At 36.6% G+C, this 26,222-nt stretch overlaps 7 protein-coding genes and 1 long non-coding RNA gene across 9 annotated transcripts; 4 read left to right on the top strand and 4 right to left on the bottom strand.

Moving 5' to 3' along the window:
- Positions 1-1,000: 1,000 nt before the first annotated feature.
- LOC17883051 (L-ascorbate oxidase) lies at positions 1,001-3,505 on the bottom strand. The gene is made up of 4 exons (XM_006289851.2): positions 3,123-3,505; positions 2,857-2,949; positions 2,344-2,748; positions 1,001-2,132 (listed from the first exon to the last, which is right to left on the bottom strand). Exons 1-4 carry the CDS (start codon positions 3,378-3,380, stop codon positions 1,164-1,166), a joined length of 1,725 nt encoding a protein of 574 aa, XP_006289913.1. The 5' UTR covers positions 3,381-3,505; the 3' UTR covers positions 1,001-1,163.
- A 713-nt stretch (positions 3,506-4,218) lies between these two features.
- On the bottom strand, positions 4,219-6,824 carry LOC17882537 (leucine-rich repeat protein 1). The gene is made up of 6 exons (XM_006288362.2): positions 6,461-6,824; positions 5,476-5,547; positions 5,176-5,319; positions 4,894-4,965; positions 4,660-4,731; positions 4,219-4,539 (listed from the first exon to the last, which is right to left on the bottom strand). The coding sequence occupies exons 1-6, from the start codon at positions 6,685-6,687 to the stop codon at positions 4,467-4,469; spliced, it is 660 nt and encodes a 219-aa protein (XP_006288424.2). The 5' UTR covers positions 6,688-6,824; the 3' UTR covers positions 4,219-4,466.
- Positions 6,825-8,443: 1,619 nt separating this feature from the next.
- On the top strand, positions 8,444-13,786 carry LOC17883044. Its single transcript, XM_006286912.2, has 18 exons — positions 8,444-8,791; positions 9,059-9,133; positions 9,249-9,364; positions 9,455-9,569; positions 9,676-9,804; positions 9,926-9,973; positions 10,071-10,249; positions 10,338-10,534; positions 10,625-10,917; positions 10,980-11,129; positions 11,224-11,682; positions 11,781-11,927; positions 12,030-12,099; positions 12,282-12,409; positions 12,497-12,703; positions 12,788-12,925; positions 13,008-13,136; positions 13,211-13,786. Exons 1-18 carry the CDS (start codon positions 8,657-8,659, stop codon positions 13,574-13,576), a joined length of 3,081 nt encoding a protein of 1,026 aa, XP_006286974.1. The 5' UTR covers positions 8,444-8,656; the 3' UTR covers positions 13,577-13,786.
- Positions 13,787-13,868: 82 nt separating this feature from the next.
- On the bottom strand, positions 13,869-15,677 carry LOC17882796. The gene is made up of 3 exons (XM_023781370.1): positions 15,330-15,677; positions 14,445-14,772; positions 13,869-14,283 (listed from the first exon to the last, which is right to left on the bottom strand). Exons 1-3 carry the CDS (start codon positions 15,475-15,477, stop codon positions 14,082-14,084), a joined length of 678 nt encoding a protein of 225 aa, XP_023637138.1. The 5' UTR covers positions 15,478-15,677; the 3' UTR covers positions 13,869-14,081.
- Positions 15,678-15,953: 276 nt separating this feature from the next.
- On the top strand, positions 15,954-16,510 carry LOC111830209. Its single transcript, XR_002833562.1, has 3 exons — positions 15,954-16,029; positions 16,114-16,195; positions 16,276-16,510. It is a non-coding gene; the product is annotated as an uncharacterized LOC111830209 (long non-coding RNA).
- Positions 16,511-17,248: 738 nt separating this feature from the next.
- Positions 17,249-21,121, top strand: LOC17883172 (bifunctional aspartokinase/homoserine dehydrogenase 1). Its single transcript, XM_006289082.2, has 12 exons — positions 17,249-17,384; positions 17,727-17,877; positions 17,962-18,045; positions 18,139-18,254; positions 18,640-18,693; positions 18,859-18,946; positions 19,073-19,165; positions 19,453-19,493; positions 19,845-19,898; positions 20,187-20,350; positions 20,569-20,638; positions 20,869-21,121. The coding sequence occupies exons 1-12, from the start codon at positions 17,289-17,291 to the stop codon at positions 20,992-20,994; spliced, it is 1,137 nt and encodes a 378-aa protein (XP_006289144.1). The 5' UTR covers positions 17,249-17,288; the 3' UTR covers positions 20,995-21,121.
- LOC17881174 lies at positions 21,001-22,389 on the bottom strand. Its single transcript, XM_006289593.2, has one exon. The coding sequence runs from the start codon at positions 22,292-22,294 to the stop codon at positions 21,242-21,244; it is 1,053 nt and encodes a 350-aa protein (XP_006289655.1). The 5' UTR covers positions 22,295-22,389; the 3' UTR covers positions 21,001-21,241.
- Positions 22,390-22,549: 160 nt separating this feature from the next.
- LOC17882238 (F-box/WD-40 repeat-containing protein At5g21040) lies at positions 22,550-24,759 on the top strand. Of its 2 annotated transcripts, none has more exons than XM_023780073.1 (2): positions 22,550-22,654; positions 22,878-24,759. In XM_023780073.1, the coding sequence occupies exon 2, from the start codon at positions 22,993-22,995 to the stop codon at positions 24,613-24,615; it is 1,623 nt and encodes a 540-aa protein (XP_023635841.1). In that variant the 5' UTR covers positions 22,550-22,654; positions 22,878-22,992; the 3' UTR covers positions 24,616-24,759. The 2 variants fall into 2 exon arrangements, with proteins under 2 accessions (XP_023635841.1, XP_006289389.1); XM_006289327.2 differs by having other exon boundaries at positions 22,555-22,654; positions 22,884-24,759.
- Positions 24,760-26,222: the final 1,463 nt, after the last annotated feature.

Raw genomic sequence — 26,222 nt, 5'->3', positions numbered from 1 at the left:
CCTCAATGCATGTGATTTAACACAAATATTAAATTCTTATATTTGTTAAATCCTATGTATCGAAGATGGTCTTAAACCAACATTATTTCTAACTAAGATTTACATAGGAGGGTATAAGATACCCTTGATAATGTTGGTCTAAAGATTTTACACACATATGACAATTTTACTAGCAAATTCCCAAAGTGGTTGTGAACACAAGAATAATGTAGTAACTTTTTTAACAACCCCATAAGACCATGATTAATGGCAACCTCTTAGGTGGTTCTTAAGTATTAAACAGATTAAAATTAAATGTTTAATGTGTGTAATTTGTAAGAAACGTCTTTTAGCTAAGAGAAAATATTAGCACTAAGAGACGGACAGGTGTCAGTGTCTGACTGGTCAAAGAAGAAAAAAAAGAAACAACACACAAACCTCTCATTTTGGACACGTGTCAGTGTTTTCAAATGATTATGAACCTGAAAACTTAACCTAAATCAATCGTCCATATTATGTTTGGTTATACATCTGGATATTAAAAATTATGAACACGTATTTTTAATTATTCATAATTTAATTTAAAATATTCAGAAAAGACTTAATCATATACATGTTGACAAAAAAAGACTTAATCATATACATAAAATATGTTTATACTTTATAACAATTTAAAATCTTCCCATTGTACCTCACATGAGGATAATTTATTACTTTAAAAATAAAACTTGATTAAAAGTTGTAAATACAAAACAAAATTCTGTATTATGAAATATTTAATAAATTTGTAAAAAAAAACTATACAACACTAAAATAGTATAATAAATATTTAACAAGGAAAAAATATGAGTAACTACAATAACATCGATTACTTTAATATCTATATTTACAATTTTATTGCAATAATTATTAAGTTTTTTAAAATTAAAAAACTTTAATTTTAATTTAGTTTTATTTTTTAATAAATATTTATTCGCTAAGAACCACAAGTTAAGAGTTTACCAATAAACACACAAAAACCTAAAAACAAAAAAATAATTTCTCAACTCTTAACATTTAAATTTTAATACTAAAACATGCTTAAGAACAAAACCTAAGGTGCTACTAATAAACATGCTCTAAGTAGCACAACACACATACATATGACATTTTTACCATACTACATTACAAGAACACCGGTTAATCTAAGGACGTCCACGGTTCATGAGCCATTTCCTGGTTAAACCACAACCGAGCGCCTCATCTGGTATCTCCATCTTACCAATCCGGTCTACTCCTTCCGCGAAAACCACACCCATACCCATATGCAAATGCGGTTCAATATGACAATGAAAAAACCAAACCCCAGGATTATCCGTTACAAACCTTAACGCCGTCCATCCAAAGGGATACAAAACCGCCGTGTTCCGTAACGGCGGGTTCTTCAAATTATACGTCTTCTCATCAACCCCCGGTTTAAATTTCCCTTCACCGTATCCCAAAACCCAAAAATCGTGACCGTGGATATGCCAGGGATGTATCTCACTCATCACACCTTTCAAAACGTTGGCGTTTTGTAGAATCACGTCGACGACGATTCCTAACGGGAACTTGTAGATTCCACTACCTTTCGTGGTGTTAGGATTCGCCGGAGGTTTCATGATATCGTAATGATCCAATTTGAACTTCTTCGCCGGAGATTTTAAATCGTACGCCGATTTTAAACCGTATCTGATCGAACCGAGGTACGGCGTCACCGGTACGGTTAACGAGACGTTGTTGATTGACCATTTCGTGTGATCTTCGTATAGGTTCTGCGTGTTGAGGAGGATGAGCTGGTCGTGTGATTTCTCCGGCGGTTTTGGATATCCTTTCGCGGCGAAGATTTTGTTCGAGAAGCTTTTGCTCCGATCTGTGTCGTTCCACGAGGGAGTCGCCGGTGGTGGATGAGACGGGCGTGAGTCAGTGGCGTCGATGTAGTTTAGCACGGTGAGTGCTTGAGGAGTTTTTGGTTCTCGGCCACGAACGCCGACGGAGATCCAGTACTTCTTGGATGGAAGTGCGTTGGTTTTGAGAAGAACGGAATAGGTTTCGCCGGAATATATGTCGATGTCGTTGACGGTGAACGGTGCGACGTAGTTGCCGTCGGCTTCAACCACCACTAGCTGGTGTCCCTGTCACGTGCGCAATCAAAACACACGTGTTAACTTAAGTACGTTATGTATATTTTGGTTTCTCATCATTGATGTAAATGTCATTAAAGTAAATTAGATTTGATTTCAATGTGGTCATACTAGTTTTTAAACAAAACATGCTTGAGCTAAAAATCGAAACATGACTAAACTTAATAAGTTAGAACAAATTAGGAAATAGTGAAACACTAACTTGAACGGCCAAGTTGAGGGAAGCAAGAGCAGTGGTGCTAGCGATTCTAAGGCGGTAGACTCTATTGGGCTCGACACGTAGAGTATGAGGTGCACACTGATCATTTTCTTTAAAGGTGCACACATCTGTCTCTCCTCTTTTGTTAAAATAGTAAGCCGCTTGTGAACAATTGAACTGTCCTCTTCCATTGATCAACAAGCTCTGTGGTTCGCCGATCCAACGCATAGGACGAGAAGAAAGAGCGAGTTCTTGCGCGTGAATGCTTTCGTGCCACCAGTCACTAAGCAACAGATTGAACTCTCCATCGTAACGTAATGTCTCTTTCGGTGATTTTACTATTAACATTCCGTATAGTCCCGCCGATCGCTGCATCCCGTAGTGTCCATGGTAGAAATATGTTCCTGCCTGCACCGTATCACAACCAAAACGTCGTATTTTTTTATTCCTCCGTCAATTATATACTTTATATATCCAAAAAAAAAAAAAAGAGAAACAGAAGAAAAAAGTTGAAACCTTATCGACAATGAACTTGTAAGTGAAAGTCTCGCCAGGGTTAATAGGACACTGTGTAACACCAGCTGCTCCATCTGCCCATGGAGTCCCTTTCTGTTCCATGGTTATCGCATTTTTTAATTACAATTATGTTGTGTTTTACAGAATAAGCTGTTTTGTTGTCATATTTTATTTGTTGTTAATTAATGCTTCTTGTGACATAACATTACAGAAGTATATAATTTGTATATGAAAGCACGAAAATGATGCATGGTAACTTAATAAACCTGACGTATGCCGTGCCAATGGATAACAACGCCTTCGGTGGAGAGTTTGTTGACTACGTGGATGATGACGGTGTCTCCGGCGAAAGCGTCTATTGTTGGCCCCGGAAATTGGCCGTTGATGGCCATAACAATGCCTTCTTCACAATCAGGCCACCAGTACTTATACTCAACCTCCCACGTTGATTCTATCACTGCTGCGGAGGCAGAGTGAAACGCCACTACAACCACCGTAAGTAGCCACCACACAATTACCGCCATGGAATCTTTTACTTTTTATGTGGCTGAATGTTGTGAATTACAAAGTAGAGGTTACGTAACGTACTAGTAATGAAAGAGGCTTTTTACAGTAAAACCTCTATAAATTAATAATGAAGAAACCAAGATATTTTATTAATTTAAAGTGATATTAATTTATTTAATATTTATTATTTTATAGTGTAAATTAATAATTATTAATTTATAATGATATTTCTAGTTTTTCAAAATTTCAAAAAGTATGAATTAATATAATTTTACAAAAATAAGACTAATTTTTTAAATTTTATAATTTATAGTATTTATTAATTTATAGAGGTTTTATTGTATATAGAATGGGAATCGTTGTTTTCTCAAAAATTAACTTAAAAAACAAAAAAAAATCAATCGGTTTGAAGTTGAAATATGTACAAACAAAAAAGTAAAGATGACAAGATCGATGGGGACATATACCTTGGCCACTTGTGTATAGAGGACACTGGTGTATTTAATGATGATACAAATTGACTGACTAAATTTTGAAAATCATACAAAGCAATTATTTACGTATAAATTTAATATTTTTATACATGTATAATTGACAAAAGAAAGAAACTGACAATGACAACTTGACAAGTGTTTACTGGGAAGAGCTAGCTACTGCAGTCGAGATAAATGTTGGAATCCACCAACCACTTAAGAGAGTTCTCATCAGTTTTTAGAAACAGAAGAAAAATAATTGTAAAAAATTTAGTCAACAATGAGACTTATCCTGCAGAAATGGTGATTTTGTTTGAGAAATTGACAGAAATTTAGTCACCACCATATAAGGTAGTTGTTGTTAGCAAAAGACAACACTCGGTAAGGCAAATAACTTGATACCATACCAATACAAATGTTACATTAGGAGAAACTCGCATTTAGAAATTTTACATACACAGACCTGAGTCTTTTGGGTGGTCTGTCTCAATTGAGACCGCTTCATTTTTTTTGACTACATATATATACTTATTACATAATAGATGATGTGATATTTAGATAAAAAGTGGTGAAGTGTTCTTACAAGGTCACCCCCCATTTCTTCTTTTCAGGGTTTGCCAGTTTTTTTCCTCAGGTGCAGTTAGTGTCGTAGCTTGCAAGACCGAGTAACTCGGGTCCCTCCAATCGCGGGTTGTTCTCAAAGCTGCACAATTTGTTTCCCGTTATTAACAACAAATGCTCATATGAAACTTTATTGGTTTATACAAAACATCCACTTATTGGGATTGTTCCACACAAAATCAAAATGAAAGAAGAAACTTACTTCTGGAGAGGAATGTGTGCAAAAGGTCCACTTGTTGGGATTGTTCCACACAAATCATTGCTCGAGACATCACTGAGAAAAGGATGACAAAGAAAATATGTTTTTGATAAGTAAAAGCATGACGCCAATAGGTTTGATAAAAAGGGTTCAAAGGCAGGTAATTCAGAGAACAGCCACAGAGAATTTAACAGACAAACACAAAATACAATACAGAAATGAAAAAGCTGGACTTACACAACTTTCAGGCTTGGGATTGCCGTGAGTGCTCTAGGGATTGGACCAGTCAATAGGTTGTCATTAAGCCGTCTGCAACATTAAACAATTTCTTATATCGACATTGTACGAAGACACATCACTAACAGAATCAGGTAGTTCTAGCCACATGATGATCAATAACAACCCACAGAAACCATCTTGTTCTTTTACTTAACAATTGATTAACCGAATTGCAATTTTGAAAGATTTGAAACATGTGAGCATTTGGTGTGTCCATGTCAGAGTTTGATAGCAACTTACAGAAAGACGAGAGACTTCAACTTTCCCAAAGAAGTAGGAACTGTCCCCGTAAGATTGTTGTTATACAGATCCAAGCTGATGAGGTTCTTCAGATTGCCAAGTTCAGAAGGTATAGTTCCTTGAATGTTGTTTTTGTAGAGCTCTCTGTTTCAATCATAGTACAAGTCAAGAGTTAAAAAAAACTACACTATCAATTACATAATGAATGGCGTAACGAACAGTTTAGGTGCATTATATATGGTATACAACTTTAAAGAGAAACTTTTCGGACAAACAGAAGTCAAAAGAGTGATGACATACAGATATTGCAAATGTTCAAGCTTTCCAAGCTCGGGGGCAAGATGTCCAGTGAGGTTTGAATTACCCAAATCCCTGCCAATATACCAATACTTATACTGTTAGAAAAATAAAACAATAAAGCACAAAAGATAAAACATTTTATATACTCTATTAGCTGTTCTCTTGATCTATCAAACAGTTGTGAGAGTCAATCAGATGTAATCAAGTACAAAGAATCCACAATTCTTCTAAAAGCGTAAGAACTCACAAAGTAGGGAGCAAAAAGTAATCTAGATCAGTAACAAAGCATTGAGAAAATGAATCAAGAGGTACAATCAAAATCTAACTGCTTCATCAATGGAACAACTATTGGGGATTCTTTTCAGACTTTCAAGGAATCCAATGACACTAGAAAAGTCTACACTGTGCATTTAGATTTTCCCCTTTTTCAAAACTGAAAAGTTGAACAAGAAAGTGTTTATTTTTTTTTCTTTAACTACCGTACTCTGCATTTGAAGCTGCGAAAAAGGACTAAATCATATATAGTAGACTCATGAACCTTAAAAGAAACCAAATTAAAGTTACCTCAAAATCTGATAAACAAGTGTTCCCAAGGACAAAGTTAAAGCTAGAAAAATCATCACAGCACAAAATTAATCCACATTTGACATCTACTAAGACTAATCAATTCCATTTTCAATTGTGTTTGCTCATAAATCCCCAATTTTACATCTTTCCCAGTGACCATATAATAAAAATAACAGCTTCCAACAAAAAAATGTCTGCATATGAGTTGAGTCGAGTCTAATACAATCAAATAAACTGAAGTCAAGAAAAGACAAAGTATCTAAAATTAGAAACTAAACCCAGAATTTATGTCCTAAAAATAGAGCTAAAAATTCCAAAAGAGACGGTAACAATTAGAAGAATATGTATAGATTCTAAACGAATCAAACAAGTCCAAAACAGGAGGTAAGAGAAGAGAGAGAGAGAGAGAGGATCTTACACACGAGTGACGCGGTTGTCTTGGTTACAGGTGACATGGAACCAGGTACAGGGATTAACAAGAGTGGGATCCCAGCTCTGGAGAACACGGTCCGGATCCGTTAGACTACAGCGAAGGGCGTAGAGAGCATCTCCTTCTGAGTTTGCTTCCGCCAGGTGAATCAAAGCTAAAGTTAGGGTTAGTGAAGCTGCGACGAGGAGCTCCCACCGACAGTTTCGAGACGACATGGTTAGAGGAATCAGAGTCTGAAGACGGAGGAATCGGGAAATGGAATTTGAGAACGAAGAGAGCAAAATTAGGGTTTTGTTGGTTCGTTTCGTTCGTTCACCTCTTTGTTGAGAAATGAAGAAGATATCGATTATGCGATTGGTGTGGGGAATGACCAAGAGAAATACCAAACACTTTTTCACATTTTTTTAATTTCCCATTACTGTTTTCTTTTGATTATTTTTTAAAAAATTCCTGTCTTTTTTGTTTTTTGTTTTGTTTTGTTTTGTTTAATCTATTTAAAATCGAGCGGTTCTTTTATTCCACTACAAAGGAAGTACAATATTCCAAGTGATAAATTGATTTTTATAATTTTTTAAAGGAAAAAAAATATTTTTTAAATTAAAAAGTGAATTATAAGCTCATTCTGAAACAGTTAAACTTTGAATTTAAGAGGATGAAAAATGTAAAAAAGTCTTACTTGTAACCTTTTTTTTGTTTTTGGTGTTTTAAAAGTCTTGTAAACTAGTTGGTCAAATAAGTTAAAGATTAGTCCAAATTGGAGACTTTCATAGTTCGTTCACGCGGAAACAAACAGTGTTTTTTACATTATTCTTGAGATTTATATCATTATGAATAATGTGATATTTTTTCCGCTTTTTTTGTGTTGTTTAATTTGGTACGACTTTAAAAAAAAAAAAATCATTGATGATGGAATATACGAGTAGAGAGCACTAACGAGAAGAAAAAGAAGAAATAAACATAGTTAAAGTAAGTGCAAACATAACAAATTAAGATTAGAAGAAAAGTCAATGATATTCGGAGGAACAATAAGATAAAAAGAGAAACTGGAGATGGAATCTGATCCGACAAACACGTAACTACACTTATATGTCGGAATAATAGCAACTCCACTCTTCCCCTTAGATTAAAAGATAACACATGACGACAAATAAAAAAAAAAGGTAGCGACCGCCTTTTCTTAAACTACAACACCGACTCCTCCACAACGTTCGCCTGAAAATTATATCTTTAAGAACCGGTGAGTCACTACCTACGCTTCCGACCGGTCTTAGCCTTTCGTATTCCGCTGGGTTTCTCTAAAAGCCTGAAGTTATAGTGACCTGTTCAGCCCAAATTATGTAGATCCCCATCTCTTATTGTTGGCCCTTAAAACAACTATAGGCGGGCCTTCCTTAATAAACCTACGGCCTTTCTATTATGTTGATATATGTGTGTGTATTATTGAAGTTCCTACTTCCTAGTTCTTTTCTCAGACAAAAACCCCTTGTAATTTGTAAAACCTTTGCATTTGTACTCGTAGGTTTACTAGTGTTTGAATAAGGGAATTTTACCCATAAAACACCTTTTTTTTTTTTGGCAACCTTTCAAGATTTTTTTACTTCTACTGTACAATTTGGTATGTCGTAGGAGTTTGGAAAATGCGATTTGTATCTACCCAACCTATCCACGTTCCTCATCATTATTCGAAAAACATACACATACATGATACATCCTTCCTCAAACATATAATTTTGGTGGGGGGTATATGTATGTCATGACAAGTTCAGGCGTCTCACTAACAAAAACGACGTCCATTAATTTATTATTTCTTAATTCCTATAAGATTCTTTTCTTTATTTTGTGTGTGTGTGTTTTTAATATCATCAAATCATTATGGCCCAATTAAAAAAACACAAAAATAGTAAATGGAATGCCATTAAAAAAAAAAAAAAAAAAAGCATTTGAAAATATGGTTTTGAAAAACATCCGCAATTATCTCCTGTTTTTTACAAAACAGCTCGTCGGTTCTCTTCTCTTCTTTTCTCCTTCTTCCTAAAATTCTCTGATGGATCTCTGTTTTGTTCATCCTTCGTTACACCAATCTCATCCTTTCGCTTATGTTTGATCCATACATTGATTTCACGGTTATCATCATGTGTCTGTAATATTTCTCCTTGTTGGAATCTTTGCGCGGAACAGAGATCGATGGGGGTGGTATCAAGAACCGTGTTCCCTGTCTGCGAAAGCTTGTGCTGCTTTTGTCCGGCTTTGCGAGCCAGATCGAGACATCCCGTCAAGAGATATAAACATCTTCTCGCTGATATCTTCCCTCGATCCCAGGTCCGTTTTGCATTTCCCCTTTCTCTTCCCCTGTTATTATCACCACGCCATTATATCCCAAAACGTGTTTTTATCATCCAAGTTACATTGCCTTTTAAGTCAAGCGTTCGAATTAGGGTGAGATTAGTGTAATTGAATTGTTGCACGTATCCAAGTTCAAGCGACAACGATGGTGGAGTTTGATTCGTTTATCAAGTGTTCAAGTGTTCTCCTTAGTGTCTTCTCCTAAAGATTTGATACTAAACTGCATTCATAAATTATCTGCAGGATGAGCAACCTAATGATCGCAAAATCAGTAAATTATGTGAATATGCTGCAAAAAACCCTCTTCGTATCCCTAAGGTGATTGCCATTAACATTCTATGATATTTATTATTTAGATCTTTTTTTTTTTTTTTACTTATATATAGATATACTTTTTCTTAAAAGCAACGATTCTGTATACTGTTTTCTTCAGATTACAACCTCTCTTGAACAAAGGTGTTACAAGGAATTGAGAATGGAGCAATTTCACTCTGTAAAGATTGTAATGTCTATCTACAAGAAGCTACTGGTTTCCTGTAATGAACAAATGTATGTTTTTTGTCTTCTATTTTTTCCAGCATTACAGTGTTTAATGATAATTTATGGCATTTACTTATAATGAATTGTGTCTTTTTACAGGTCGTTGTTTGCTAGTAGCTACCTTGGTCTTATTCATATTCTACTAGATCAAACTAGGTATGATGAGATGCGCATTTTAGGTTGTGAAGCTCTCTATGATTTTGTTACCAGTCAGGTGCTTGACTCTTGTCACTTTTACTTTACCTTATACTAAACAATATCAGATTTTAGAGCCTCAAAGTCTGATAATCTATATCTGTTACTTTTTTCTTTTTTTCCAGGCAGAGGGTACCTATATGTTTAACTTAGATGGGTTAATCCCAAAAATATGTCCTTTAGCTCATGAACTGGGAGAAGAAGAAAGGACAACAAATTTGTGTGCTGCTGGGCTGCAGGCTCTCTCATCCTTGGTAGTCATATACTCAGTTTTTTATTCAGTCCATTTCAATTGTTATCTCTAGCATTGAATATGATATGTCTTATGACTCTGAGCTTGTATGGTATTAATACAATCATGTCTATTTTACACAGGTTTGGTTTATGGGAGAGTTTTCACATATATCAGTCGAATTTGACAATGTAACTTTTCTTGGAAGCTTGTTTACGAAATCTACAATGGCTTTATTTTTTTTTGTAACTCATGATCAAAAGTATCCTCTGTTTCTCTTGTTTTCAGGTAGTTTCTGTTGTCTTAGAAAATTATGGAGGCCTAAGTCAATCTTCCACTGCTGCAGTCAACCAAGAAAACAACAGGAATGCTTCTGCTGATAAAGAATTATCTCCTGCAGAAGCTGAAACAAGGATTGCTTCTTGGTCAAGAATCGTGGATGACAGAGGCAAGGCAATTGTATCTGTGTAAAAATCCTTCTACTCGAGCTTTATTTATGCATATGCTTCTTGTTTTTTTCTTAGAATATATTTTCTGATTAAAGAGACACTACAGGGAGGATGCTAAAAACCCCAAGTTTTGGTCGAGGGTTTGCCTGCATAACCTGGCAAAGTTAGCAAAAGAAGCAACCACTGTGAGGCGTGTACTCGAGTCACTCTTCCGCTATTTTGATTTCAATGAAGTTTGGTCCACCGAGAACGGTCTTGCGTTATACGTTTTGCAGGACGTTCAGTTGTTGATAGAACGATCTGGTTTGTATTGTCTCCATTTGTTTATTTGTTTTTGGACATATCTAGTCAGCTTGTTAGAAAAATACTAATAGTGTGAGTAACTGTCCACAGGGCAAAACACGCACTTCCTGTTGTCTATCCTCATCAAGCATCTCGATCACAAGAACGTTCTAAAGAAGCCTAGAATGCAACTTGACATAGTTTATGTTGCTACTGCACTTGCCCAACAGACTAAAGTTCTGCCATCCGTGGCTATCATTGGTGCCCTGAGTGATATGATTAGGCATCTGAGGAAGAGCATTCATTGTTCACTAGATGATTCGAATCTTGGGAATGAGATGATTCAATATAATCTGAAATTTGAAGCTGCGGTTGAACAATGCCTCGTGCAGTTATCCCAAAAGGTAAATCCTATTTTATACCCAAGACGCTCTGAATAAATAGCTGATAGTCTCTCGAAATGTAGGTAGGAGATGCAGGTCCTATCCTTGACATAATGGCTGTCATGTTGGAAAGCATGTCAAATATTACAGTCATGGCAAGAACCCTGATAGCCGCAGTTTTTCGCACAGCGCAAATTATAGCGGCTATACCAAATTTATCATATGAAAACAAGGCAAGATGCACAAAACTTGAAGTTTCTATATATTTCCCCTTCAGTATGTAACGCTAGGGAATAAGAAGGTAACTTGGAATCTTTTTTGTCTCAGGCTTTTCCAGATGCACTTTTCCATCAACTGCTTCAAGCTATGGTGTGTGTTGACCATGAATCCAGGATGGGGGCTCACCGTATATTTTCTGTAGTTCTGGTCCCATCTTCAGTTTGTCCAAATTCAGTTCCCAAGTCTAGAAGGCCTGCTGATATGCAGAGGACATTGTCAAGAACTGTGTCTGTGTTTTCTTCTTCAGCTGCACTGTTTAGAAAACTGAAGTTGGAGTCAGATAGTTCCGTTGATGATACTGCAAAGATGGAGAGGGTTTCAACACTTAGCAGGTCAAATTCAAAATTCACAAGAGGTGAAAGTTTTGACGATGAGGAGCCAAAGAACAATACTAGTTCAGTATTGAGCCGGTTAAAGTCAAGTTACAGTCGAAGTCAGAGTGTGAAAAGGAACCCGTCATCTACTATATTAGATCAGAATTCTTTGGGAGGTTCTCCTGAGAAACCAGTATGTTTCACATTTGGCCATAAGTAATAAATCATTAGATTAATGAAGTTATCATTTTGTTATAATTTTGGTCTCAATGGCTTCTGAAACTTTTTCAGGTGATACCTTTAAGATTAAGCAGCCACCAGATTTGCCTTTTGCTTTCATCGATTTGGGTGCAGTCTTTGTCTCCTCACAACATGCCACAAAACTATGAAGCCATTGCTAATACTTTTAGCTTAGTACTTCTATTTGGGCGGACTAAGGTACAGTTGTAAACTAGGTTCCTACTGCACTAATTCATGTTTTACAATAGAAGTCACCTCATTTCATTTAGTAATCTACAAACTTTTGATAAATATATGTAGCACTCTAGCAATGAAGTCTTGGTCTGGAGCTTTCAGTTAGCATTTTCTTTGCGGAATCTCTCTCTTGGAGGTATAGTCCCCTGCAGATAAACTTGGAAACCATCTCTTAGTGTTACTGTTTCGAGCTAAACTAGAAAAACAAAGAAGATTGCTTCTACATCTTTCTTGCATTAAGATTTTAGTAGATGCACACACTGTTATAAGTAAACTCTTACCTTTATTCATGGATTAATTTTTGTTGCCAACTTTTAGGACCATTGCAGCCATCGCGGCGTAGATCCCTCTTTACTCTGGCTACATCAATGATTATATTCTCAGCAAGAGCCTTCAACATCCCTCCTCTTGTTAATAGCGCAAAAACCGCACTGCAGGAAAAAACGGTAGTTCAAGAATTTACTAATGTTCTTCCTCTGGCACTCTTCTATTATATATATACAACTTGATAGAGTATAAACCTTGCATATCAGGTAGACCCGTTTCTTCATCTGGTGGAAGATTGCAAGCTAGATGCTGTTTTCTATGGACATGCAGAGCAGCCGGAGAAGAACTATGGATCAAAAGAAGACAATGATGACGCCTTACATTCACTTGTAGTGATTGAAGAAACTACTCAAAATCAACCTCGAGAGCACTACGCTTCCATGATAATGAAGTTTCTCGGAAAACTATCAGAGGTACTATCAAAATGTTGATAATTTTTTTTAATAATTATGTTGGAGTGTCTAACTACTTACCTGTGATGATGGTTTAATTTGCAGCAAGATTCATCGTCTATAAAGGAGCAGTTAGTTTCAGATTTTATACCTATCGACGGTTGTCCAGTAGGAACGCAGTTGACAGAATCTCCAGTTCAAGTTTACCGGTGTGAAGAAAAAAACAACAAACCTCGAGAAAATGTATTGTCTTGCGATCAATTTCTGAAATTTGAGTTAGTTATTTATTTTTCTAACATCAATCTGTTTCCGTTTACTTTCGCAGGCTGAAACTCAATTGCTTATACCAGAAAACGATGCAGCGCCAAGTCCTCCAGAAGATCAGCTTGCTCTTGACACACAGCCTAACGCCAAAACCGCGTTTCTGCTGAGCATCGATGAACTTCTAAGCGCAGTGAGTTCTTTATCTTTATGGTTCTAAATGAAAGTGCAAACTCGTAGGCTGACAAAAGGTGAAAATGGGTGCAGGTGTCTCAGACAACAGCACAGTTAGGAAGATACTCAGTGTCTGATCCACCAGACATGACATACACAGAAATGGCAGGGCATTGCGAGGCTCTTCTGATGGGGAAGCAAGAGAAGATGTCTTTCATGTCTGCAAAAAGTAACAAATTCAGCAGCAGCCAAACCAAGGAACCTACTGCTTTGCCTAGTGGTGGTGGGAATCCGTTTGTGGAGCATGGGAGTTCGTGGGAGATGGTGGGGATGGGTGCACCTGCGGCTTCTAATGTATGCCTAACAGAGTATCAAAACCATCCTCCTTTCTTCAATCCTCCTGCCTCTACTCCTTTCGACAACTTCCTTAAAGCCAAGCCGTTGGTTCCTCTTGATTAGTTAGTGTTAAATTTATCCACAGTTTTTATATTCTACATGTGTTCCACTTCCTTTCTCATCAATACTTATTATACACGTTATCGGATAATTTCTTTCGTCGAGAAAATGCAAACGTTGAGTTGTTTGCCCAAACAATACTTTCTTTGGAGATGAAAAATCAAACATATGTAAATATAGTTAATGTTATATTAGCTTGTGGATTGGTGTCAACCATATTTGTTGGCAATGCCGACCACTTGAGAGCTTAAAATCAAAAAATATATCCAAAGAAAACTATGTTTAAACACAAGAATCAACGGAACAACTACAAAATCATGTAATAACTACAATAGACCTGCAAAGAGTGTCCTCTTAAAGATATTTAATGCTGTCATATGTTTTTTCACATGAAACGGAGAGCGTTACAACTAGTTATAGACATACAACGCATAACAGAACTTAGACCCTTAAAGCCGCTCTACAACAAACAGACATGGCAGGCAAAACAGAGAAACTTGAACAGTCTCTAGAGAGTAATTATTTTCCTGTGGAGTTGATGTGTTTCATGACCACCATGGTCATGATCATGGAAGAGAAGGGTTAAGATACCTACCAGACACAGGACCGAACCAACCAGAAGTTTGTCGTACCGCTCCACCCAGTGAAACTTGAGCTGACTTGCACCATAGAATGATAGAGCCACTAGCGATGTCATCACCAATATGGTGCTGTCAAAATAATACCAATCATATCATACATATGCCTTCCTTTGTAAAATCATATCCAACTTTCCCTTGTAAAGTCATATCTAATTATCATAAGATTGACTATTCAGAGAGATGTTTATTGAAGCGTCAAAATGTGACAAAAACAGTAGACTTAGTCTCACCTGAAGAGCAGAACTATGATGGCGAGAACCATCATTGACTTGGAATTTCCAACAGCGAGGAAAACTGGGAGAGTTGTTGCACAAGGAGATAATGCAGGAACAAGGACAAGCCCAGCAACAGCCATTTTCTCCATGGGTTGGTTATGAGAGTGAGTGTGACCACCTTTACCAGCTAAAAACAGCAAGACATAGCTTCCACCAAGAAATACAAGCAAAAGGGAAGCAAGTTTGTGAACAGTCTCTTCACCGGCAATTGTATTCGCCATTGTGATCGCTGTTATACCAAGAAGGGAAGTCGAAATGACATGCAGGACTGCTCCAAATGCAGCTGAAATTCAGTGATACTAGAAAAGATCAGAAAAGAATGTGCAAGACCACTTGACTAAACAGAAACGGAAACACTGAACCATATACTTAAATAGTAAGGTGGCTGTCTTTAGACACTTTTCCACAATAGACGAATGTGATCAGAGCAAAACCAATCACCGTGACTTAATATATAATTGCGTGACATCGTTATCTCTTCATACATTGTAAATAAAGAACTGATCTGAGATCAGAATTCTTTGAAAGCCTAATCCCAAGTCATCATTTCAATCTACTCTACGCAACTCTCACTTCAGTGTGAAACCCATCATCCAGGAATCACATCATTCATATACAGAAGACACTAAATGAAACACCAATGACAAACATCATCACAACATATACACGTAATTAGACAATTGAAGCAGCAGTTGAATCCATTCATGCCTTTATAATCCTAATTACCCATTTCTACCTTAATCAAACAATGCCTTAGAAAAATTCAAAATTTCCAGAAACATCAAACGCGGATGAATGTATGCAGAATCCGAAATTAAGGAATCAGAGATGGAAACATACTGACGAAGAGTGTTCTAGAAAGCGTCCATTTCTGAGCACGTCCAACGATAGAGAAAGGTAGCCAATGCGTAGGAATAAAGGAGTGAAGGAGCGACACTGTCGCTATTCCACCGATCGTCGATAGATCCTCCGCCGTGAAAGTATCCATTCTTCTAGTACCGGAATATAGAAAAACAGGATCCGAAAAATTGCAGCTCAATCTGAGTCTCCGATTAAGCGAGATATATAAGTAGGAAGGTAGATTTATATTTGAATCTTCTCGGATTCCATGGGGAAAGAATAAGATCTGAAAGGTTCTGTGAAGAAGAAGAAGAAGAAGAAGAAGAAGAAGAAGAAACTCGTGAAACAAATCAGTGCACTGTGTAATCCCAATAACCAAACTAGACCGGGTAATTGGATCATCTGATGGGAACCGGTCCAACATGAAACCAATTTTTTTTTTTTCTTCTTATAAAAGTACTAATTTAGGAGATACACATGTTTGGTCCACTTGGGCACAATTTGCTTGGAAAGTTTCAAATCTTGGAGAAGGAAACAAATAAAATACATTTTACAAGTTGAAAGTTTCAGAATTTGGAGTTTTATGATGATGAAGCAATGTCCAAAGGAACAAGACTTCCTCCTGAACATAATTAGATAACAAATCTTCCCAAATCAAAGGATCCGAATCAAGTCACCATGACTTCCTCCACGATCCAAGGTGAAAAGCAAATAGCCTTCTTAACTAATCGTCTTTTTATATATTAGCAATCTCTTAATACTTTGGTAAAATGCGTGCGTGCAGCTCCACCGATTCAAACCATGAACTCCGAAGAAGACGATCAAACAAAGACAGCAGACGTTTATGCTTCATGTTGTCCAAACTGGTTTGTACATATACACATTATAATTTGATTTTTGATCGAATATTACCCAAAGTTACTAATTTTTGCTCCAAAATTGATAGCATTTCCTCGGGATGTGAATGTGAATGTGAATGTGAAGGAGGTTGCCCATTAGAAATTGTTGTATGTTTTGAAGTTTGTTCTTCGTGTTATGAATGATCAGATGGAGTTAAGCAAAGTGCATCAATGTTCCGTTTGTTCTTCTCCAATGTTTTTTCGAAGTTCATCTCTAATGTTTTTAGTGTTGTGTATTTGAACCTTTTGTAATCCTTTTAACATGTAATGCAGCATTGTCCCTTCATCAGTCTACAAACTTGGGTTATATTACCTCCATTCCATTTTTTTAAAAATTTTTAAACTAGAAATTCGATGTCTAGAAACCATAAATTTTTTAAAAATAATCGATAGAAAAAAGATCGGAAAATACAAATAGTCATAACATACTAAATAAACATAAGTAATGCATAAAAATTTAGAAAAATCTTATGAAATGGAACAAAAGAAAAAAGTTTAAAAATCTAATAAAAAAGAGTAAAACTTAGTAGAAAACATCAAAACAAATTAACAGCAGAAGTTGTTGTTTTCCCATGTTGTCCAAACGGGTTGGTATATATATCATCAATATATACATTAAGTGGAGCGCTTATAATAAATTTTTTCGAAACTTTTTGTGTACATTCATCAAATTTTGTATTGATTGTAACAATAACTTATGAATGATATTTTTTTTTTGTAAATTTTTATATTTAATTGTAAACTTTTATATTAATTGTAACCTCTATATATTTAAATGTAAATTTTTAGAAATGGTAGATGTTAAAAAGAAATTTTTTTTTTTTAGAAATGGTTACATTTATAAAGTTTTTGTTGTTGTTGATAGAAATAAGCCATTGATCCACACGAATAAACAATAAAATCGACTGCAAAGAAATTTACCAAAAGAATATAAATTACCAAAATTACATCCAACCAAACGGAGCGAAAATAAAAATCGATTTTAATGAGACAAAATAAAAAAAATGTTCATTAGTCCATTTTAGTGGTTTTTTTTTCTTTTCTCAAGAAACGAAGAAGGATGAAGAAGATCCCGGTGCTTCTGATGGGCTGTGGAGGCGTTGGTCGCCACCTTCTTCAACACATCGTCTCTTGCCGATCGCTTCACGCCGATTTGGTTTCTTATCCTTACTCTCGTCTCTGCACTTACTTTATTCTCCATAGCTCGTTTTCTCAGTAATGCGAATGAATCCTAAACTCAATATGGTTTCTTAAATTTTTGCTTCTTGATAGTCTTACTTCCATGTTTGTAGAGGAACGATTCTTCATCGCATTATCATTTTCATCTATGTTTTTTTTTTGTTTTTTGCCACAAATGTTGAAACAGCTGACCCTAATTTGCGATTATTGAATTTTCTTTCTCACTAGTGTCACTACTCACTAAGATGAAAAATTGAGATAGTAGCTTAGCTCACAAACGAAATCATGAACCACTCGTCTTTTTCTATTCGTTTGATAGGGAGTTCATGTACGGGTGGTTGGAGTAAGTGACAGTAAATCCTTAGTTTCTCCAGTTGATGTGCTCAAAGAGGAGCTGAATGATGAACTCTTGTCAGAAGTTTGCAGTATCAAATCAACTGGTTCTCCATTATCGAAATTGGGAGCTTTAGGTGATTCTTTATCCTACCATTGTGTTTCCTCATGAGTTTGTTTTATGGATTATTACCTGAATAATATTATGTTTTCGATCTCAGGAAAAGGTGGATGTCAGGTGTTCAATGGATCGGAGGCAGTAAGAGAAACAGAGGAAATTGCAAAACGTCTGGGTAAATCTACAGGTTTGTTACCAAACATAGCCAAACGTGTGGTTGAACTACAACTGTTGCTGCTGTCAGCATTTTGATAGATAAAAAGTCATGTATTTGCTATAGGCTTAGCTGTTGTGGATTGCTCAGCCAGCGTGGAAACTGTTGTAATTTTGATGAAGGCAGTTGACTCGGGTTGCTGCGTTGTCCTGGCAAATAAGAAGCCTCTTACTTCTACGCTGGTAACTTTTTGTTACTAGTAAGCATTTTTTGCATGTTCTGCTTATGCTATGAATGTGCAGGCATATAGGCATCGAACTGTTAACTGTAGCTGTTTCTCTTCCCCTTTGGTTTTATTATGGTGTATAATTAGTATGAACATGTATATTCAGAGACATTATAGAGTTTTAAACCAGTATTTTATGTTGTTTCAAGAAGAAGAACTTGCTTTGTTAGTTAGGTTCTTTTTGGAAAAAGATATTTAGACCAGTCTAGTTTCTACACATCTATCCAATTTTTAACAAGTGGACATACCCTAGATAGTAGATGAAAACTAGAAAAAAGATTCTCAGCAAATCTGTGCTATCGAAATGACTCATGTTTTCTTTCACCTTGTCTTCTGCGCAGGAACATTACGATAAATTGGCTCTGCATCCGCGATTCATCCGCCACGAATCTACTGTAGGTGAAACACAGCTTGTGTATAGAGTAACACCATTAGTTTACATTTAATAGTCGTTTGAAAGTGAAACTAGTTGTAAAATGATGTGTTATGGTTGGCTGTATATGGTATTGTAGGTAGTGAATTTTGTAAAGCTTTAGCATCTGACCTATGTTTATTTATAGGTCGGTGCTGGTCTACCTGTGATTGCATCCTTGAGCCGCATAATTTCGTCTGGAGACCCTGTTCATAGAATTGTCGGTAGTTTGAGCGGTAATTACACTTCAGATGATCATGTTACCATGATAGTGTTGTAGATGTTTATCGTTGCTCTTATCCTGATATATGCATTTATTATGTATTAATGTTATCTTTCTACTTGTTTTCGATTAATGATAGGTACCTTGGGATATGTAATGAGTGAGCTTGAAGATGGCAAGCCTCTAAGTCAAGTTGTTCGAGCTGCAAAAACGCTGGGGTACACTGAACCAGGTTTTTCCAGCTTTATTTTAGTCATCATGTCACATATTTTGTTTTGTCTGATTGATGGTCAACTGCTTTCTTTAGCAGCAATATATTTAGTAGATATCGGTTTATCTGCCTTTCTATACTCCATCAGCTGTTTCGTAGCTCGACAAAAATTCTCCAACTTACATTGATCTTATAAGACATCATACCTGGTTTCGCCTTGGAAAAACCTACCTGCTATAGATGAAAAGAAAAATCATTTGAATATAAATATTATGGTTGTTTGACATGTTATTTTGCTTGCTTCTCAGATCCACGTGACGACCTCAGTGGCATGGATGTTGCTAGAAAGGTATGAACAGATAGATGTAATGTCTCTTGCTAGAGTTTGAGTGCACATGTGCCTTTTGTTAATATAGGGGAGGTTATCTTCATTCAATCCACATGGCTGATTGCTTTTTGCATCTAATTCGAGTAATGTACAAAAAGGCAGTCATGATTTGTCTGGTGTCTTGTGAACAATTTTTTTCTTTCTTGAATCTGATTTCTGGATGCTAGTGGTAGGCAATTCCTCCGATTGTTCTGTTTTGACAACTCACAGCGATTAAAAAGACTATGCTTTGAAGCAAATTATTTGTTGATGAGAATATATTTAATACAAATTTTGATGTTATTATTACTCTTCTTGTTTCTTTCGTGATAGGGTTTGATTCTTGCTCGACTTCTTGGAAAGAGGATAATTATGGATAGCATAAAGGTACCACATTCAAAGCTTTTTATTTTTATCTTTTGTACTCGGTGCTGTGATTTGTGTTTGGTGAACCAACTCTCTTTGAGTGTCCAGTTGAATTTTTGGCTGCAGAATTCTAGTTCAAATTTGTCGGTAATGATGAAGTTTGAATTGGAATGTAGACATGTTGATCTCAGTCTTGTCTAAATTTTGGTTCTGCCTTTTCGATCTAAAAAAATTGGCTCATAGCTAGACTCCTTTGATCCTTTTTCTCATGTACGTAACATTTATAGTTTTTATATTGTTACTCTGTAGATAGAGAGCTTGTATCCCCAAGAGATGGGACCTGGAGTCATGTCTGTGGAAGATTTCCTCCATAATGGAATAGTAAAACTTGATCAGAATATTGAGGAGAGAGTTAAAAGAGCTTCCTCAAACGGGTGTGTGCTTCGTTATGTCTGTGTGATTGAGGGTTCAAGGTAATAAACGTTACCTTTACTCTATCTATGTTCAAATCCCCACTATTTTTGGTACATTCAACATTCAATACCTAAAATAAATTTGTTTCAAGGCTAATTTGATTGTGGGCTAGAGAGAACAATTGTTTCCTAATCATGTTGGTAAACATATGCAACTGAAATCACCCTACCCATAGAATGCTAGTGTACAACTGTTGGCTAATACGGTCTCTCTGCAGCGTTCAAGTTGGCATTCGAGAAGTTCCAAAAGAATCGCCATTAGGACGACTAAGAGGCAGTGACAATATCGTAAGTTGTTATAAGGATTCGATTTGATAGATCTTTTTCAAACTGTCTCATGGAAGAGAAAATGAACACATATACTATGGTTTAAACGGCTTACCAGTGTCTAGTGCAGAGATTCGCATATATAATATTGATTGGTTCATTTGGCTACTATCTCTAGAACGGAAACACAATATTTGCGCCTTTAGATTGTCTTGTCAGTAAAAATGATTGTATTGTTTGGGAAACTGCAGGTAGAGATATATAGCCGTTGCTACAAGGAGCAGCCTTTGGTGATTCAAGGTGCTGGAGCTGGGAATGACACGACTGCAGCCGGTGTTCTTGCAGACATCATCGACTTGCAAGATCTTTTTCCTTGAGCTCTGTTTTTTTTTTTTTTTTTTTTTTGTTGGTTTTATCAAACAAATAATATCAAACAAATAATAACAAGGGCCTCAACTTCATAATGACCTCTTCTGGTAGTAAAACACAAAAATTCATTGTTTCTTTTTTTTTTTTTTTATAGAAATATTAGCCAACAGAAACGTAGCATCTCCTTGCATTTTTGTTTTGTTTGACAAAATCAATCAAAGCTGTTTTTTAGAAGCGTTGACAAAAAAAACGTGGTCAGACAGTGAGAAGGGTGTCGTTTGAGACCTCAGTGTGATCGATTTGGTTTTTAGGATCAAGAGCCATCTCCCTTAGCCGGAGAAGACTTCCGGTAGCCAGAATCGCCTTAGGATTGATATCGTGAAGCGATCGGAGATACAAACTTTGACAAGCTTTACTGGCCGCCTCCGATAATTCCCTATCTTCCACTTTGAGCCCGAAGAGACAATGTCCCAAGATCCTCATAATCGGTTGCAGAAGCTCCCATGGCAAGGGAATCCTTCCGCTATCTCTCTCAGATCTTCCTCCGATAGCAACATCCTCTTCTTCTCTCCACGAATCATCGCTCAACGTCGGAATCACCGCCCGCGAAGGTTGCTCTGTTTCACCGTTTTGCCCCGCCCATTTCTCACACGACTCGCAGAAATTGAGCTTGGATTCGCGTGGCATCTTCGGGATTTTGCTATAGTAAAGCTCCAACGCGACACCGACGATCCTCGCTCGGCGCGTGGATCTAACAGTCCCGTGCGGATCTAACGTGGAGGAGAGCACAGCAATGTTGAGGCACGTTGAGTTGTTGTTCCTTGTGAGACCTTTTGATTCGTGGTAGATACTGGGATGTGATAGATCGGGGATGTTGACGGTGATCGCTTGACCGGCGCGTGAGGTAGTTTCGTGAGCGTAGAGTGCGAGTAACACGGCTTCGAATCCGGCTTGTGGTTGACGGAGAGGGACACGAGAAAGGTAGAGACCAGCGATCAAAGGAACGAATCGGAGAACGAGAAGCTGAAGCGATGGCTCCGCGGACTGGAATGTGTCGTAAAGCCAACGGCAGAGGTTGTTGTCTCCGGCGCCTGAGTCTGGACGTTGGAGGAGAGAGGAGATCGCGGTGGAGACGGCTTCGTCGTTGAGGAGGTTAGAGATTGTGGAAGGGATGTCTGTGGTTGTGACAATCGTGGCTAATGATTGGATCGCTGTTTGACATTTCGTGTTGGATTCTGAATCGTTTGATACGGTTGTTTCTGAATCGGCGTTGTTCGTCGGAGGCGGCGGTGAGGAAGAATCTGACATTTTTGAGGAAGATGATCGCTTCAATTGTGAGAGGAGGTGAAATTATGGAATTTTGAAAAACTTTGAGAAAATAACGCAGCAAAACTAGGATCAATTATTAAGTAAACCAAATATATATACCGAACGATCTGGAACGCTTGATTTTTTTTAATTTGTTTTTTCATCCGACGGTTCATATAGCACCGTCCCAGAACCAGGAAAAAATAAAAAAATTGGTGATTTTTTTTTAAACATTCATTGCTTGGTGGGTGTGGTTCTCCATCTTCAATGTCCATCAATCCGATTGAAGAAATTAGGGTTACGTGATTTGGGCGAAAAATCTCTCCTTTATTACGGTTTAGTTTGTTTTGATTACTAAAGGTACTAACTTGTCTCCAGTTCTGTTGATTTGTTTTAGGTTTGATCTCTGTTTTTAGGGATTTCTCGTTGTTCCTTTGTTTCGTTTTAGCTAAACTTTTACGAATCTCAAATTGTTTTTTCTTTGTTTATGATGTGTAAGGTTTGATTGTAAGCGTAAAAGTTGAATTTTTAATATAATCTGCTTTGGCTGAATTGATGAATTGTTTTCTCGTTTTTCCTCAAGCTTTAGCTGGATTCGTCTCTGAGGCCTTAGATTTTCCAGATTCGGTCAGGGTCGTTTGTGAGAAGCTCTCTGTTTCGGGTGTTTCGGGCTGCATCGGTTGCTGGGTGGCTTTTTCATGGCATTTGAAGTTGCGATTGATTCATCGAATATTAAAGAGACGTCGAACGAACAAATAAGTGAGTCTGTTTCTCTGAACTCGAGGTTTGAAAATGGGTCTGTTGAGATTCCAAGTGTGAAGTCGTGTTGTCAGCAAAAGAAGGTAACTTTGGCACCCAGTGGCTCGAAACAGTTGCTATCTGACAAGGATTTGTCTACTACCATTATTGATTTGCCTCACGCATTGATATCTGAGATTCTTAGTTGCCTTGACCCAAAGGATTTAGGTTTAGTGTCCTGTGTTTCAACTAGTTTGCATAGGTTAGCATCAGAGCATCATGCTTGGAAGGAATTCTACCGTGAGAGATGGGGACTCCCTGTAGTTTTCGGGGCTACAAGTTCAGGATTTTCTGATGAGAGATCATGGAAAGAGCTGTTTGTTGAAAGAGAATTTAGGAGTAGGACCTTTTTAGGACGTTATAGTATTGATACCCTGTATGGTCACACTGAAGCAGTCCGGACTGTTTTTCTCTTAGCTTCTGCCAAGCTCGTTTTCACTTCTGGATATGATTCCATTGTTCGGATGTGGGACATGGAAGAAGGCTTGTCTATTGCTGCATCTAAACCACTTGGTTGCACAATTAGGGCAGTTTCGGCTGATACAAAGCTGTTGGTAGCTGGCGGTACTGATGGATTTATTCATTGCTGGAAATCACTGGATGGTCTCCGGAATTTGTTTGCTCTCACTGGTTTTCAGAAAGAGAAGACTGAGTTTCGGCTTTGGGGACATGAAGGTCCCATTACATCTCTTGCCCTGGATATGACAAATATCTTTAGCGGTTCCTGGGACATGTCTGTCCGTATATGGGATCGATCTTCAATGAATTGTGTCAAAACCTTGAGGCATAGTGATTGGGTTTGGGGACTCACACCTCATGAAACCAGCCTCGCTAGCACGTCAGGTTCTGATGTATATATTTGGGACATTAGCAGTGAGACTCCACTGGCAATCATCCATGATGCTCATGAGGGTACCACTTACTCTCTGGCTAGAAGCCATACTGGGGATTTCCTGTTTACTGGTGGAGAAGATGGAGGGATTAAAATGTTTGAGATCAGAAGATCTGGTAATGAAACAAGCGTTGTACTCATATCTCAGTGGATGCCGCACACTAGGCCTGTCTACTCTCTTTCTTTTGAGTTTCCCTGGCTTGTCTCAGCATCTGGTGACGGTAAACTTGCCCTTATCGATGTTAGGAAGCTGTTGAAGACTAACCGTCATGGCTATTCCAAAAGGGTTTCTTCGAGTACTGTGGAACCGCCACAGAGAATGCTGCACGGGTTCGGATCAAATTTGTTCTCTGTGGACTTGGGTTGTGACCGTATAGTGTGTGGAGGTGAAGAAGGCATAGTCCGGATATGGAACTTCACACAAGCGTTGGAGATAGAGCGAAGGGCTCGAGCTCTTAAAGGAACGAGGCTTGAGAACAGGATGAGACGAAGGCGAATGCAAATTGAGATGAATGCAAAGAGTGGAAGGCCTGACCAATGCTCCACTGCCGCTCACAAGAACGCCATCAATGGCGACAGGAACCGAGCCTGGCATAGTAAACGAAGAGCAAGCGGGAAGGCGAAGGCCTAAGCAATGTTATTCGATTTTTCTTTGATATATTCAGTAAAGTAATTTTATAACCTTGGCACATGTTGGCTTCAAGCTAACTAACAGAGTTGGGTCTTATGATTGGTGGAAAATGAGAAAATTGCCTTTTTAGCATTAATTGTTCGATTCATATGTTTTGGAAACTATATTTTATTTCAAGTTGGGTATTAAAAAATGCAAGATACTGAGTCTATTGGTTTGTCATTGAAACTTAAAGAATTTGATATTTGTATAACCGTGACAGAATAGCAAAGCCTCACGAGTTACGATCATGGTTTCTCGTTTTTGAATTCCCAAATCAATTCATAGTCTATTCTGTTCGTTCTTAGAATTTAAAGACTAGTAAATGTTTGATACTAGCATAAAAACATTCTTAAGAGTTCGGTTTCTGTTTCACTGTTACCATTAGCAAGCAAATGAGGTGTATGGAAATGTTCCCAAGTCTTAACTATACTTAAAATTAGTTAAATGATCCTACTTTTGCTATAAAGTATAAATAAATTCACAAAATAATCAAACAAATATATATTTTTGAGAAATACCCCTTTTGGTGTACCCTTTTTAAAAATACCCCCTTTATCTATCCATTTTCAAAAATACCCCTTTTTAAATATAAAATATTATAAAGTTTTATATAGTTTATAAGGTACTTCTATATAATAACTACTACTGGGAGATTCGATACAAATATTTTAAAATGTTTTAAATAGTTTTAAATCGTTTTTATAAGTTTTATAAGGTTTTTAAAAGGTTTTTAAAAGGATTTATACGGTTTTTATAAGGTTTTTATAAGGTTTTTATAATTTATTTTTACGCTATTTATGAAAGGTATATACACATAGAATTTGTGTATATATTTATAAGCTTACACACATATTTGGATAAATTTCAACATTTTTAGTGGGTTTTTTGATAAAGTTTGAAAAGGGGGTATTTTTAAAAAGAGGTATATGAAAAAGGGTATTTTTGAAATTCTCTCTTGTTTGTTTGGATATACAAACACATAAATATTCAATTAAGTAATAACAAAATAAATTATTACAAACTTATTATATCAAATAAAGAGTTCAACCCACGGTAAACCGTGGGTTAGTACCTAGTTGACTAGTAATTTTGTTGAAGATCATATTAAAACATAAAACTTATTTGTTTTCTTAAAATATTATTATTCAAAAGACAGTGAGCAAAGAAGTTGAAAATTTGCATGGTAAGAAAATAATTTGGTCAAAATTATTAAAAGTTACCATTTTTATAATAATTCATTTTAAATAGGAATAAGAATTCTTAAATAAATAAAAAATTTGAAAAATGGAAACAAAATAATATAATTTGGATATCAAAATAATTAATATCTGGTTTTATTTTCACATTTCTATTTTTTTGTTTGTTTCATCTACACGGAACGGATTATAAAAACATTTAAATAAATAACGCGCGAACACAAGGATCCTAATCTATCATGACCTAAAGTTAATTTAAAACAAAGAGAATAATAATAGTAAATACTTTTGGGAATCTTATCCTAAAAGAGGAAAATGTAGAAGGTTTGGATATATGTTATCCTAGGGGAATCTTACCTAATTTAGTGC

This window comes from Capsella rubella, unplaced genomic scaffold (assembly GCF_000375325.1).
Source record: "Capsella rubella cultivar Monte Gargano unplaced genomic scaffold, Caprub1_0 scaffold_6, whole genome shotgun sequence".
Lineage (NCBI taxonomy): Eukaryota > Viridiplantae > Streptophyta > Magnoliopsida > Brassicales > Brassicaceae > Capsella > Capsella rubella.
Note: the sequence above shows the minus strand (reverse complement) of the source record. Positions and strands in the feature narration are given on the sequence as shown.